The 16,813-nt window shown below is 34.9% G+C and overlaps 1 protein-coding gene across 3 annotated transcripts in view; it reads right to left on the bottom strand.

The window, feature by feature from the left end:
• Nucleotides 1-1,605: 1,605 nt before the first annotated feature.
• The window catches only part of LOC136040359 (PIH1 domain-containing protein 1-like), a 491,267-nt gene continuing 476,059 nt past the window's right edge, over nt 1,606-16,813 (bottom strand). For all 3 annotated transcript variants that reach the window (XM_065724611.1, XM_065724610.1, XM_065724609.1), the window contains exons 7-8: nt 3,105-3,260; nt 1,606-1,755 (exon numbers count right to left, since the gene is read on the bottom strand). In XM_065724611.1, coding sequence (XP_065580683.1) covers nt 1,711-1,755; nt 3,105-3,260 — 201 coding nt within the window. In that variant the 3' untranslated portion in view covers nt 1,606-1,710. The remainder of the gene's footprint in view (nt 1,756-3,104; nt 3,261-16,813) is intronic.

A 16,813-nucleotide genomic window follows, 5' to 3' on the forward strand; every position in this document is an offset into this window, starting at 1 on the left:
AAAATTTGCCTTTTCATCGAATTTCTAAGAAGAAAGGTGAACCCTAGAGATGCAATCTACCATTTCTAATAGTCTATAATAATATTTCTAATGCAAAAGAATATTCCTCAATTTTTTCGAAAAAACGGCAGCATTTTCTTTTTCTTTCATGAATCAAATAATACAAAGGCATTTTCTTTTTTTTCAGGAATCAAGTAATACAAAGGCATTTTTTTTTTTAGGAATCAAATAAGACAAATTATTATTTATTATAAAATTATTATTTAAAAAAATGCTTTCTTTCATGTTTTCATTGAAAATGCCTTTTTTGGAATTTTTATTGAAAAAAATCGAAGGAAATAACTAGATTTTGAAAACTATATCTTTCAGTATCTTCATTAAAACGCCTCTTATAGTTTTATTGAAAAACGCCTTTATTTATTTTTGGTATTTTCATTGAAAAATACATTTCTGTTAAACCTTTAATTGCAAAAATCGAATAAAAACAACAAAAATACCCTACCTTTAGGTTTTGAAAAATTCATTTTGCCCTCTTCCTTCCCCCATATTTCTAAAAATTGGCAATACTACAGAGTTATTCAAATAAGTAGCTAAAACACATTAATAGGTAAATGAAATGAAAATATATAAATAACATGTAAAACGTTTTAGCGATGACAGTCAAATACATGTATACTAAAATTCAAAATTAATTTTAAAAATATCATTACATTAATTTAAATTATTAGTAAGTATATTTCGCTGTATTATTTAAAAGCTTTACCCGTTATTTGTATATTTCATTTCGTTACAATTATAAATGGAATGATAGTCCAAGAGTAATTCAGTATAACCCAAGACATTATTTAAGCCCCGTTAACTTGTTACTTAAGAATAAACTTTAAAGAATCCTATTTGATGTCACTTGGACCTTTAAAATAAACCAAAAACAAAACAGTGAGGGCTATCGTAGATAAGCCCTAGCAGTCCACAGATCTTTCAATGAGGGCTCCTTCAAGGCCCTTCACGCCATACTAAATAGCTTAAGACAAGATTGAAAGATAGAGCAGAGATAAATTAAGTGTAACCGAAAGGCAAAACAGAGCTTGCGTTTGAAAAGGTTAGGAGTAGGAAAATTCCGGATTGGCCACAATTGCATTGGCACAGTGCCATGCAGCCACCCACCCGCTGATCACTTTTCCTTTCTCCCCTCTCCTTCCTTCTTTCTTTACAATCTTAGAATATCAAGGAGTTTTAATTTAGGCAGTTTGAACAATGCCAATCGTCACATAGAACAAATTAGGCTTGACAGGCCCATTAAATGTATAAAGATAAGTACTGAAAAATGGTATTAGAATTATATTTTAGCGCTGATTTAGGAATGATCTTCCGAAAAGATTTTCACCAAACTCATCCTATGAAGGAAAAGGAAGGAGACTCAACACATACCCAGTAAAAAACACAACACAACCACAACACATACCCAAGTAAAACACATACCCAGTTGATTTGAGGCAGCAACTTTTATTGCAGCTGTGTGGTCAGTATTAATATCAGTTCTATTTACACATCTATCATAGCAAAATCGAACCCTTTATTAAAAATCTGTTGTCAGCTCAAGACTCGTTTGTATGATCAGCGTTGCTACACCGAATGCTTATTTTATTAAATAACCATAAAAAACAGCAAAATTTTTGTGGAAATACTTTGAGACATGTAACACGTCTGGTCTCAGTTGCATTCAATCTTCTGAAGTAAGCAAATAACTGTTAAAACCTGAAATTAAATAAGGGATAAATCAGAGAAATTTCCTTTTACGTAGAATTATTAAAAGAAAAATAGTATTTGTGCCACTCGACAGTACGTAATTTTTTAAGATGGATAACTTTTCTTTCAATAAGACATTTTCTATTGCACTTTTCTTTTTTCAAGATTAATCAAATTTAAAACATAAAATAACGAAGTAAGGATAAAACGAGGACAATAAACAGCCAATGAAAAAATGGAAAAAATGCAAACATTTCGGTCAAGACCTCGACTTGACCGTTCTCAGTGCAGAATAAAACTGATAAAATAGAAAAAACAAAACCTTAAAACAAAACACAAAACTAAAATAAGACTACCCTTTCTTGAGTTACCCTTTCACCGTTACTCAGTTTGATGTTGTGAGACTTTGCTTGTTAATAAAGCATCATCCATTCATCACTCCAGGAGCTATACTACCCCCATAGATACACCCCGGTAGTACAGCCCTCTCTACTGTAGCTGATCCCGTCTCAACATTTCACACACACGTTATCTAGACATGGTATAAGTTTCAAACTCAATTAGGCATTTTTTCTAAACAACCATCGAATTAGACTTCAGCCCTTTGATGATTCCCAAAAAATTAATCGTAAAAAATCTATACACATTACACACGTTATATAATTATCCGTAAACGTTATCTAGACGTCAAGAAATCTTGAAAACTACAACCGTTATTTAGCGACTCTCAGGGTGGTCACAACCACGGCATAGCTTTTCTGGTATGACTGAGAAGTGTTATACTGTTTGTAGGGCTAGTTTAACAAGCTATTTTTTTTCAACTGAAACAAATTTTCTCTGCGCTATTATTACGTTGAAGAATTTCGTAATTTCTACAAATCAATATTAATCTAGCCTCTAATAGGTTCGCTTCAGCAACCGGATGTTATATCTCTAGGTAAATAAAAAATGTTTTCATGGTGGCGAATTTTCGCTTCGCAACCTAATTAGTTGCAACAAAATTAGTTTCTGCAGCCGGGAAATTTCCATAAAATTAATTAGAGCTTCCTGTTTCTGCACTGGCAAAGATATACTATTCAATTTTTTTTTAAGAGTTATTCAAAGAAACTTCTTTTTTAAAGCTCTAGAAAGGCTTCACAACTATCACTTTCAATCAGACCTACCATCAGAAAGCGATATCACTTGTTCATTTTAACATAAAAAAAAATTTGCTGTCTTCATCTAGACCTAGGGCTTTCAGTGTCAGAGTACGACCTCTTTCAGGTTCTCATAATCCCAGATTCGTCAGAACTCAGATTCACTAAACAAACTGAGCAACAAATATGATACAAAATAAAAGAAGAATGTCTTGCCTATACCTTATCTTCACTATTGGCAACAGCTAAGCATTTCTTTGTTATTTTATAGCCTTTCATTTCCGAAACTTCACTCAGGCATATCCTCTTTAATTGCTGGTAAGCTGGAATTTCAATCCTTAGAACGTTTTCTCCAAATTCAACTATGATGTCTTGGACCTGAAATTCGAAACAAAATTAGGCCAGGACCAAAGAAAGTTGAGACTAAAGGGCGTGGGTAACTTGGTATATTTTTTTTCAAACTTTGTAATAGTGTTTTTGGAGAAACTATGATAGCATACTTACAACTACTACTGCTACTAACAACTCACTGCAGCACCAAGCTGGCTGAGGCCAACACGGCTAAATACTCTCCTCCTCCATCCCAATCTATTTCAAAATCTTCTCTTTGTCCTCCCAAGAAGCTTCAATTTCTCTTAAATCCTTTCTTACGGCTTCCTCCAACCAAATACAAGGATAGACTATTTTTCGTTTTTCCCAAGATGGTTGGCTAAAACGGACGATTACTGGCAATCCGTGTTCTTTCATACGTGGACCGTGACTTAACTATATTAACCTTTCTCTCAATATAGCCCTAGAAAGCGAGATAGAGTCAAATTTTTTTATACGGCTTACTGTTCAAAATACGGTCAGTCAGACGGGTACCCAAACCAGTAGGTAGACAATTCCTCTCGAACACATTTTATAAATCCTCCTCCGTTTTATGAGCACCCAAGTTTCAGCGCCATGCTTGACCACTGGCCTCCCTGTAGCTTCGATTAATAATAATAATAATCTATTCCAAAAAAAGCCCGTGGGCCATAGGAAATTTACATAACAAAAAGAAACAACAAATTAACTAAAATAAATTAATACTATCTAAAGAAAACGCTCACGATGTGCCGCTGCAATCCTGACAAACCCTGCTATCCTTTTAATACTCAGGAAATTTGTCTCTTTCATTCTATCTACCATGCATATCTCATTCAATTTTTCTTCACCTTACATCTCTCGCCTCCATTCATTCAATTCGACACATTCACAGAAAAAGGTATTAAACTTTCATCCTGAGATCTACACATAGGACAAGCAATAGATTCTACCTTCTCCCCTTTTCTCCCTTGATACTTTCTTTTCTCACCAATCGAAAATCCATTTCCCCTCCAATCCAAATAAACCTTTAAATCCTCTCTACTTAACCCAACCTTCCAAAATACCTCCTCCCCCTAACTACCCTTTATCTGTCTATAAAATTTTAACGACCCTGAACGATCCAGACTTGCCCACCATATCTGGATTTCTTAGTTCTTCAACCTCTCTTGTACCTCCCTTGTTACTACTTCCTCCATATCCATAATCCCCTTTCCTTCATTTCACCATTACCTTAATCCACACTTATCTAAGATATCCTTAATCTCCGCCGGCCACCCTGCTTTGCTTTTCTGTCTCAACGCCTCTTGGTATGCTGCCTTTGCTACCGTAAATCTCTGCATACCCAGTATCCTAACCCAATATCTCACCATGGTTACTAGCCTCATGGATCGCAGCGATGCCAACCCTGAATCCCCCTGGATTACCAAATTACTAAACAAATCCCCTAGTCCTAACATCCTCTTATAATATCTCATCATAACCATCTCAAGTTTCGGACCTTTCCGATAGCCCCAGACCTCTGCTTCATAATGCATCACCGGCACTATCTTACTTGTCCAAATCCTCTTATGTACTCTAATATCTCTAACCTGTCTAAGATTATTCCTTGTTATTTCACCGCTAATATACCTCCCCCTTGCATTCCCTAGATCCAGATGCCCACTGAACTTCCCATTACTAGTAAACTTTAACCCAAGATAAACAAATTCATTTTTCACTGGTATAGTTTCACCTTTAAAGGAAAAATTCACATCTTCACTTTCCATGGCTTTACGACCAAATACCAATACCACTGTCTTCGATGTGTTCAGGATAAACTTTTTCTCTTCCAAATAAACCTCCGTAATCTCTAATAATTGTTGCAGTTTCTCCTTTGATTCAGCCAGTAATACGATGTCGTCAGCAAATAGTAGTAAGCACAGTTTAAGCAAATCTATCCATTTCATTGGTTCATTGCTCTTAACGAAAAATTTCTAGGCATCATTTAAATAAAGGCTAAACAATTTCGGTGACAGCACACATCTCTGCTTTAGTCCCAATAAAGATAGCACAGGAGTTGAGCACTTTCCCACCATTCTCACTACTAACTTCACGTACTTATACATTTCGCACAGCAACAATACAAAATAATGGGGCAGTCCTAAAGATTACAGGTTTAGCATCAACAGATGCTTATCCACATTATCATATACTCCTTTTAGGTCTAAAAAAGCTGCAAATAACCTTCCCCCTTTTCCTTTCCTATATTTCTCTACCAAAATTCTCAAAATAAAAATATGATCTATTGCACTATGGTTTTTTCTAAACTCTACCTGGAAAGGGGATAACAGTTCCTTTTCATCCAACCACTTCCCTAATCTTGATTCTATAACCTTGCAAAAAATCTTACTCATCACATTTCCTAAACTAATTATTCTATAATTACTATGATCCTGCCTATTACTATTTTTAAAAGTTGGTATTCCTACTGACAAATTCCATTTCCTTTTTTCAGTCACAAAACAGATAATTGCTGCTAAAACTGGTACTAGAACTGTTTTCCCTATTTTCCCAAATCTTTGCTGGTTTTCCATCCACCCCCGGCGCCGAAGATCCCTTCATTCTTTTTTGGCTTGCCCATACTTCCTCTACCTTGATCGGTTCTAAGAGACTATAATCCTCTTTTCTTAAGGGGAAACCATTCTGCTCCCGTAGCTCCTCTGCTAAACTCCCTATACCGCCTCCATATTGCTCCCTTTTGCTATTTGTCCTACTCCAGGTATGTTGTCCACGACTCAGCTGGAGGTATGTGTTGGTCGTTGGCCTTGAATTCCCGCCTTACTTCTCTCCAAAACTGTTTTGGGTCTTTTGACAAGTATTCCTCGATGATCTTTGTGGCCCTAATCTCTTCTACTTGTTTTTTTTTTCTCTCTTTTTTATTAGCCTCTTGTAAATCTTTCTCTCTGCTCGGTACTCCGATAAGTGTTTATTCATTTCCTGGTCATTTAGGGCTCCTTTCACTTTCCTGATAAGTTGAACAAGGCTTACTTTCAGCCTCCGACAATCTTCATCAAAGAATTCGTTTGTATTTCTCACCATCTCCTTCTTATTTGAAACTCCACTACATTTCTGATATACTTCCTCTGCTATTTCTTCCAAGGCTTCTTCTAATTTCCCTTCTCCCAGTATACATATGCATTCTTCCGCCATTTTTTTATGCATCTGTTCACCTTCCAACAATGCTTTCATACGGTTTTCCTCCATAAAATGTACCCGAATCTGCTGCTTCATTACCTTCCTACCATTATCTTCCATCTTTCCCTCGTTCCTCCAACTATATCTCTCACCTTCCTTCTCTTTCATCCATTTCTTCGCCTGTCCTGCCTTCATAACTACCTCTATTGGCTGATGGTCTGATCCTACAACATCCATAACATAAAAATCCAAACAATTTTCCCATAGCCTCCTATCAACCATAATATAATCAATCACGCTAGGCTTCCCCTAACCAAAACACGTAAAATCTCCCTTTTCATGATCTTTTTGCACCCTTCCATTCAAAATTATCAACGGACCCTCACTACAAAAATTTATCATCTTATGGCCCCACCTATTTTTCCTCCTAGTTTCATCTTTGCTAATATATAATTTGCTAATATATAATATATAAAATATTTTAATCCTGGTTCGCGGACTTATCTTCCTATTCTTCCAAACCTTTTTCAACCGTAAAAAAAGAAACACCCCGGGCCATGGCTATTCTATTTTTAACATCTTCGCTCCATGAAACATATTTACTAATAATATTACCAAGAGAAGTGAAACTATCCGCATGCTCGATCTTCTCGGTACCCATTCGATCATCTCTTCATCATCACTTATTCCCAGTTTAAGCCACTTAGTCTTCTTAACGTTAATTTTATAGCCTAATTTTATAGCCTGATGACTCAGGTACTTCTCAATTATTAATCTAAGAGTAAAAATTTGGTCAACGCGTCCTCTCCCCTTCTTAAAACCACACTTTTTTCTCTTAAATCTTTTTCTATAGGATCTCTAAGTCTAAAATATATCATCATACTAAGTAATTTACTTCTTACAGATATCAGGCAAATTAGACACCAATTACAAAACTGATTTTGCCAGGTACACTAATCACACCATTTTTGGCTCATTAATACACTGAAAAAATACCAAGAAACACTAAATGTTAGATGGCGTTGGTGACCCCGCAAGTAAGTAACCCCTACCCTTTGGTAGTCACTACATCAAGCAGAGTTATAATATTTTCTACAATCTAATTTTAAGGTTATAATGTAAATATTGTAGTCTCTAATAATAATCTGATTATCTAATTTTAAAATCCATATTAATATTTTTGATTTTTCAAAAATCCATTAGATTTTTTTTAACATAGTCTTTCATTTTGTTTAATGAAATATAGAAGGAAATTGTAACTAAATTAAGCCTTATTGGCGTTTACTGAAGAATTTTTACAGACTGCTTAAAAGAAATGATAATGATAAAGTGTATTAGACTGAACAAGGCAACCAATACACGTTAAAAATTCAGTAAACAGTAAATACAACATACTTAGAGTACACATCCCTCCCCTTCTGAATGACTTAAAAAAAGAATTACTAATTTCTTAAATATCTTAGGATTTCAAATCGCCATTTTAAAAGCCATTAATTCCTTAAATATCTTAGGATTTCAAATGATCATTTTAAAAGTCTTTACCAGTAGCCTACCGATAATACTCAACTTGTTCGTGTTTTAAAGCTCTTTTTCAAAACTTCATCAATATTAGCGTACCGGTGTTCTGGAGGGAATCTTTAGTTCACAATCTTTAACTTCACAAGACATGAACGTCTCTCGAGACAATAAAGGTTAATAAAAATCCCATACAATAGGAAGCATTTTTCTGTTACATTAATATATTCTATTACGTTATTCCTGTTATAAACTGTCCTAACAAAAACTATTAGCAAACAATTTTTTAAACAGTTACATTTCTACTGACTAGCAACAAATCGCTAGCTAACATCGTTTGTGAATTTTTCTAACAAATCAATTCTTTGCAGGAGTATTTGAAGCCCAACAATCAAAAATTGATGTGTAGAGAAATCAGGATAACTAGTTTCCTGATTGGTAAATTAGGAAAAAACAAAATACTGATAATGCAACAAATCAGAATTATTAGTTTCTTGATTGGTAATCAGGGAAAAAAATAATTAACAAAAAAATAAAACCAATAAAATGAAAAATCAGCAAATCAGGATAACTAGTTTCCTGATTGAAAAATCAGGGGAAAAAAAAACTAAAAGAACAAAACAAAAAATCAACAAATCAGGTTAACTAGTTTCCTGATTGAAAAATCAGGGGAAAAGATAAAACTAATAGAGCAAAACAAAAAATCAACAAAACAGGATGACTAGTCTCCTGATTGGTAAATCAGGGGAAAATAAAATATCAACCAATCCAAAACTGGTAATGCAGCAAATCAGGATAACTAGTTTCTTGATTGGTAAATCAGGAAAAAAAATATTAAATAAAAAAATTAAACAAACAAAATAAAAAAAATCAGGATAATTAGTTTCCTGATTCGCAAATCAGGATGACTAGTCTCTATTCTCCAAAAACTGTCAGAGAGTCCATCACTGCTGAGATTTCTTTCAGTTGGCCAATTCTTTCGTTGATTGCCTACAGATATCTCAGATAAAGACCAACTTAATAGGCTACACTGAATAAAGTAAGGCCAACCACTACTACTTTGATATTGGTTTACAGAGCCTTGGATAAATAAGAATTTAGTATTCGTCATATGATATTTTTTTATTTAAGCATATGCATAATGAAATAAGTGAAGGATCTATTTTAGTTTACAAAGGGTATAGAAATGCTTCAAATTTTGTTTTAAGAGCTATGAAGCGAAAGTAGTATCATTCAAAGTTTAAAGAAAAAATAAAGAAAGAAAGATTTCTGAAGTATTTGGTGAATAATTTAAAAAAGGGCTAAATTTATCATCAAATATCCAGCCACCAGATGATCCAGCCACCAGCCAGCCACCAGTAAGTACTGAAGTTTCGCTTCATTTAAAGCCAAAAACTCGTATGGAGGTGGCCAATATTTCCCGTAATATGAAGTCAAGTTCATCTGGAGGTGATAGGCTGAATTTAAAAGAAATAAAATGTATTCAACCAGCGATTCTGGAAAATTTAGCTGGATTGACTAACTCTCATTTTAAAGCAATAATTTTTCCTGATTTTTTTTTTAAGATAACAGATATAATTACTTTATTTAATGAAGGTGAGAGGAAAAGTATGCCGAATTATAGACCTATTTTATTTTATCTCCGTTAAGCCGTATAATTGAAAAGTAACTTAAGCAATAAAAGAATTTATGCATAGCTTGAGAAACATAATTTATAACACCTTAATCAGTGTGGTTTCAGGAAAGGAATACAACTAACAGAGATACTTAGTTAAGGAACTATACAACTACAGTGGATGTATAGCTGCCAACACAGCTACGCGCGCTCCTCTTCCATCCCAATTTATTCAAAGCCTCCTTCTTTACACCCTCCCAGGAAGTTCCCATTTCATTTAGATCTTTCTTTATGACATCCTTCCACCCCAACCACGGACGACCTGCTTTCCTCTTAGCCCTTGATCCTTCATCCGCAGAACGCGCCCAAGCCATCTCAACCTTTCTCTCATCATAGCCCTAGAAACCGGGATAGAACCGAATTTTTTCGTGCAGCCTAATGTTTGAAATACGGTCAGTCAGCTGGTTATCCAGAGCTGCTGATCATTCTATACGTGATGAAAAATTGCGAAGCTGTGGAGTTAATGGAAGATTTCTAATCAAATAAATAATAATAATAATGTATTTCTTACCCACTTACAAAAGGGAAAAAGTGGAGCACAAGGAAAAAAAAACAAAAAACTGCAAATAACACAAAATACAAGAAAAAGAAATAACAATTTAGCAAAAGAGGCGGATAAGATGATGGTTAGGACCAAGACGGATTGGCACATCGTCAATTAATTTTGAATTTAGTTTTTCCACTGAGAGAACAATATCCGTTGCCTGATATATACTAATTAACCTTCGGTTCCGAAATGATCGTGGTAAATAAAGTAAGAACTTACAATACCGATAGTAATCCGTCTCGACCCTCTTTACGTCACCTTTATTCAGAAGCATATAAAACCCAGCACAAGATAACACAGAATGGTCCCTTCGGCTTCAAAACAAACAAAATAGCATTCCCCCAACTGCACCCCAGCCCTGGCGTCTGGGGCAGCTTTCCTCGGTCGCCCCCCTTTTAATGGTCCTGATTGTTATCTTTTAGTACTCTTCTTCTATTTGCTTCATTTCTAATTTAAACACATGGAAGGCATTCATAAATTTTCGAAAGCAAGACTAGCCTCGCTCAAAAAAGTTTCTCGTGAACATTGCCTTTGAACTGTCTACTTTGGTCATTTATAGAAATTTTATAACCTTCACATAATCAACTTGGCGTTGAGCGTAATAAGTTATTCTTATGTGCTGTAAAAAGCAGCAGTTAAGCTGAGTAAGCAACTACTAAACTCCACAATATTCATTGTAAAAGAATTCGATAAAAAAAAAATATTATTTTCTGTAAGAGAAAATTAGAACAAAGGGCAGAAGAATTAAAAGCAGGAATGAATGTGCTCTTTTAAGGTATATATTTGAGGGTCTAGTGCTGCTTGAATCAATCTAAATATGAAAATCCTTTCTTATCTCAGAGTGAAAAGACATGTTACCAATAGAACCTCATCACTACTGACAGAGCCTCATTGCCAAACGAAAGATCTTAAGCCGAACTGACCAGCCATGACAAACAACAAAGAGAGAAAAACTCAACGAAGAAACAAACAAAAGAGACTAGGGCCAGTAGAGAAAGATAAAAAACCAAAATGACGTTGATATTTCGCCTGTACAAAATGAGGCATCTTCAGCGCAGAAGAAACGAAGATAAAAACTAAAGTAAAAACAAATAAAAACCATCATCAATACTAATAAACTACAACTGTCGCGACAGGTCCACATAGGTCACTGTCACTAATAGAGGACTCTTCTAGCCGTAGTCTTGTTTGTTTGTTTCATCATCGAGTTTTTTTTCTTTTTTGTTTGAGCCTCATTGCACCAAGCTGCTTGACGCCCACGCAGCTCCTCCTCCTACTCTTTTCACAGCTTTATTCGTTAATCTTTCCCATCAAGTTCTCGCTCCTTTTAAATATTCACTCGGAACCTTTTTTTGACCAATTTGTGCACTTCCTGAAGCAAAATACTGGTTAATTAATCAAACAGTTCGTGGTAACGAACTGTAGTAAGGAGCGACCCGGCTCAATAGTAACCAATAGCTACATCAAAAGAATCGCATTTTAATGCTGATTTTAAATATATAAGTTTCATCAAGATTAGTCTTACCCATCAAAAGTTACGAGCCTGAGAAAATTTGCGTTATTTTAGAAAATAGGGGGAAACGCCCCCTAGAAGTCATAGAATCTTAACGAAAATCACACCATCAGATTCAGCGTATCAGAGAACCCTACTGTAGAAGTTTCAAGCTCCTATCTACAAAAATGTGGAATTTTGTATTTTTTGCCAGAAGGCAGATCACGGATGCGTGTTTATTTGTTTTTTTTTTTGTTTTTTTTTTTTTTTTTCCAGGGGTGATCGTATCGACCCAGTTGTCCTAGAATGTTGCAAGAGGGCTCATTCTAACGGAAATGAAAAGTTCTAGTGCCCTTTTTAAGTGACCAAAAAAATTGGAGGGCACCTAGGCCCCCTCCCACGCTAATTATTTTACCAAAGTCAACGGATCAAAATTCTGAGATAGCCATTTTATTCAGCGTAGTCGAAAAACCTTATAACTATGTCTTTGGGGACGACTTACTCCCCCACAGTCCCCATGGGAGGGGCAACAAGTTACAAACTTTGACCAATGCTTACATTTGAGGGGCTCACCTCCTCCTAATACCTCGCTCTTTACGTTAAAGTATATTTAGTAATTTCAACTATTTATTCTACGGCTTTTGTGATTCTGGGGTCATTCTTAATGAATTGGGACAAAATTTAAGCTTTAGTGTAAAGAGCGAAGATCTGACAAGGGGGCGAACCCCCTCATATCTATATATATAAAAATAAGTTGTCTGTCTGTGGATGTGTGGATGGATGTGTCAGGTGACGTCACCTGAAAAAACTGGATTAGGTGACGTCAAAACTGAAAAAACTAAAAAAAGGCAAAAACTACAAAAAAAACTAAAAACTAATACAAAAAATAAAAAAGCTAAAAAACTAAAAAAACTATAAAGGTAAAAACCAATAAAAAACTAAAAAAAAAACTGAAAAAACTAAAAAAAGGCAAAAACTACAAAAAAAAACTAAAAACTAATAAAAAAAGTAAAAAAGCTAAAAAACTAAAAAAACTAAAAAAACTAAAAAAATGTAAAAAACTAAAAAAAATAAAAAATAAAAAAAAAATAAAAAAAAGGAAAAAACTGAAAAATAAGCTAAAATAAAGGTAAAAACCAATAAAAAACTAAAAAAAAAAAGGAAAAAACTAATAAATGACGACACTCAAAGAGAAAGCGACCAGGACAAAAAACTAAAAAAAAAGGCAAAAACTACAAAAAAACTAAAAACTAATAAAAAAAATAAAAAAGCTAAAAAACTAAAAAAACTAAAAAAAGGTAAAAAACTAAAAAAACTAAAAACTAAAAAAATACTAAAAAAGGTAAAAACTAAAAGAACTAAAAAAGAAAAAAATAAATGACGACACTCAAAGAGAAAGCGACCAGGACAAAAGGAATGTTCGATTAGCAATCAACAAAGCACCGGGACACAGGGAGTATAAATGACGACCAGGACACAAGTAAAAAAAAAAAATTAACAAAACTAAAAAGAAGGTAAAAACTACAAAAAAACTAAAAAGAAAAAAAAACTAAAAACTAATAAAAAAAACTAAAAAATCTAAAAATCTAAATAAACTAAAAAAGAAAAAAAAAGGAAAAAAATAAAGGAGAAAAACAAAACTAAAAAACGAATGTATATACAGACCGGTACACCGGGATACAAATGACGACCGGGACACAGGGAATATAAATAACGACCGGGACACAGGGACACAACTACAACGGGGACACCGGGGGAAACAGGGGGATATAAATGACGACCGGGACAAAAAAACTAAAAAGAAATAAAAACTAAAAACTAATAAAAAAAACTAAAAAATCTAAAAATCTAAATAAGCTAAAAAAGAAAAAAAAAGGAAAAAAATAAAGGAGAAAAACAAAACTAAAAAACGAATGTATATACAGACCGGGACACCGGGATACAAATGATGACCAAGACCCGGGACACAGGGAATATAAATGACGACCGGGACACAGGGACACAACTACAACGGGGACACCGGGGGAAACAGGGGGATAACCTGACAATCTATTTATATGCAAAGACAATGGGACAGCAAAGAATGTTGTATATTCGCAAGTTTTACGTAGTTAAAACCATATATATATATATATCTATATTCACAGGTGGGACATAGGGACACAACTACAATGGCGCGTAACTATTATGGCGCGTAACGACTTACGCGCGCGGGTGGACTTGGGGGGGGGGCGCGAAGCGCCCCCACCAACTAGGTGTTGGGGTGGCGCGAAGCGCCACCCCAACAGCTAGTATGTAATAAAAACATGAGAATACAAAAGTTCTTTACGTAAGCTAATTTATAAGTTACGTAAATCTTTTACTAATAAAAATATTCGTAAAAAATTAAAAGTTCTAGTTGCCTTTTTAATTAACCAAAAAATCGGAGGGCAACTAGGCTTCCTCCCCCGCTCTTTTTTTCTCAAAATCATTCGATCAAAATTATGAGAAAGCCATTTAGCCAAAAAAAAAATGCAAATTTCGTTTTAATTATTCCTCTGCGGAGAGCCAAAATCAAAACATGCATTGATTCAAAAACGTTCAGAAATTAAATAAAAAAAACAAGTTTTTTTAACTGAAAGTAAGGAGCGACATTAAAACTTAAAACGAACAGAAATTACTTCGTATATGAAAGAGGCTGCTTCCTCATCAACGCCCCGCTCTTTACGCTAAAGTTTTTTACTGTTTTAAAAAGAAGAATTGAGAGATAGAGTCAAACTTTAGCGTAAAGAGCGGGGCGTTGATGAGGAAGCAGCCACTTTCATATACGAAGTAATTTCTGTTCGTTTTAAGTTTTAATGTCGCTCCTTACTTTCATTTAAAAAAACTTGTTTTTTTTTTATTTAATTTACTACATGGACGATAGCGATAATGGAACCTATATTTAAAAGGGGGAGTCCTAAGGATCATGAGAGTTATAGGCTAACAGCCTTAGTTCCTATATTTAGCAAAATCTTAGAGAAAATTTTTAGATAGCCGATTAAATGATTGGCTAGAAGGTTTTGGAATTATGAATAGTTATTAGATTACAACTTAGATACAAGTTTTGGATAAAATAAAGTGTGATGCAATTTGCATATACAGGAAACGTTAAACTGGGGAAGAGCAGCGATATTTACAATTTTCCGGAATAACGTAGTTGAAACAAAAGCTTTCGTTGCAAAAATGGGTATTTCTATCTAAAACAATGACATTTGGGGGCATTAGAAAACGGTTCAGCTAGAGTATATTCAATTAGGTTATGTTATGTTAAGAGATTGTTTGGGCTAAATAGAACGACTCATTCGCAGTTGTGCGTCTATGGTCACTAAAAAAAAAACCACAGACTAGTCTCCGTGATAAAATTTTGGTAGAGAGTTGTTCAGTTACTGAGTGATAGGTTGCTTAAGACCGCTTACGAAGATTTACTTTCGCAGGGGGGGAAAAGACCATTGCCTCTTAAAATAAGAGATATTTTTGATAAAATAGGGTTTTCTTTTCTTTTGAATGAAGGGAGAGGACCAATGGATATACATGCAAATTGGGAGAATGAGAATGATAAAGAGAGAGGTTGCTTTGAAGACATGTATACTTTCCCCTTTTTCGAATATGAGGAGGGGGATTTGGTGCATTGCTTGAGCCGGTGCTAGAAGCTCTCTACGATAAAAGAAGGGATATTCGGAAAAACCAACCTGATACTTTCAGATGTCTCAAATAGTGCGTCACCACTTTTTATTTCTAGAATAGTGAGGTATTTGGAAATTATGTTTATTGAAAGAAAATCCTAGTCTATTAAATACATGTAGCGTTTCATTTAAGTGTTTTCTGATGATCACATATGCATGGTCATACTATTTTGTACTTTTTTTGTGTGCATGGACGTATTCTTCGGCTTTAAATACACTTTATCTTATCTATCTTATCATAGGCTTAAGAGTAAGAAGCTCACTTTTGAGTACACCCTTTCTCCTTCCTTTACTCTTTCACTTCCTTCTCCTTCAAACTTTTGAAAATTATTTTATAAGGAAAATCTTTTCAAGAAAACATATGATTTGTAAAAAATTTTAGAGAGGAAAACAAAAGCTAAGAGCTCATATGGCACTTGTGACGAGGCCATAAGGGCTAAGGGCAAAGAGCTCATATGGTATGAGCTCTAAAAAGATTCTAAGGATCAAAAGATTGATTTAAAAGGAAAAATCAGAGGCTTAATGCCGGTTGGGATTTAAAATATGAGCTTTGAGTCACGATGTCCTTCTAAATATTAAAATTCATTAAGATCCGATCACCCATTCGTAAGTTATAAATACCTAATTTTTTCTAATTTTTCCTCTCCCTTTAGCCCCCCAGATGGTCGAATCTGAGAAAACGACTTTATCATGTCAATTTGTGCAGCTCCCTGACACGTCTACCAATTTTCTTCGTCCTAGAACGTCCAGAAGCACCAAACTCGCCAAAGGACTGAACCCCTCCCCCCAACTCCCCCAAAGAGAGCAAATCCAGTACGGTTACGTCAATCACGTATCTACGATATTTGCTTATTCTATCCACCAAGCTCCATCCCAATTCCTCCACTCTAAGCGTTTTCCAAGATTTCCGATTTCCCCCTCCAACTCCCCCCAATGTCAACAGATCTGGTTGAGATTTGAAATAAGAGCTCTGAGACATGAATTCCTTTTAAATATCAAATTTCATTAAGATCCGGTCACCCGTAATTTTTTACCTCAATTTTTCTAATCTTTCCAAATTAACACCCCCCCCCCCCCAGCTCCTCCAAAGAGAACAGATCCGTTCCAATTATGTAAATCATGAATCTAGAACTTGTGCTTATTCTTCCCATCAAGTTTCATCCCGATCTCTCCACTCTAAGCGTTTTCCAAGATTTCCGTTTCCCTCCTCCAACTCCAATGTCCCCGGATCCAATTCGAGTTGAAAATGGCGCATCTGAGACATGAGATCCTTCTATATATCAAGTTTCATTAAGATCCAATCACCTATTCGTAAGATAAAAATACCTACATTTTCACGTTTTCCAACAATTCCGGTTTCCCCCTCCAACTCCTCCCAATGTTACAGGATCTGGTCGGAATTTAAAACAAGAGCTTTAAAGCACAAGACCTTTCTAAATATCAAATTTCATTAAGATCTGATCACCCATTCGT

Source organism: Artemia franciscana, chromosome 20 (genome assembly GCF_032884065.1).
Source record: "Artemia franciscana chromosome 20, ASM3288406v1, whole genome shotgun sequence".
Lineage (NCBI taxonomy): Eukaryota > Metazoa > Arthropoda > Branchiopoda > Anostraca > Artemiidae > Artemia > Artemia franciscana.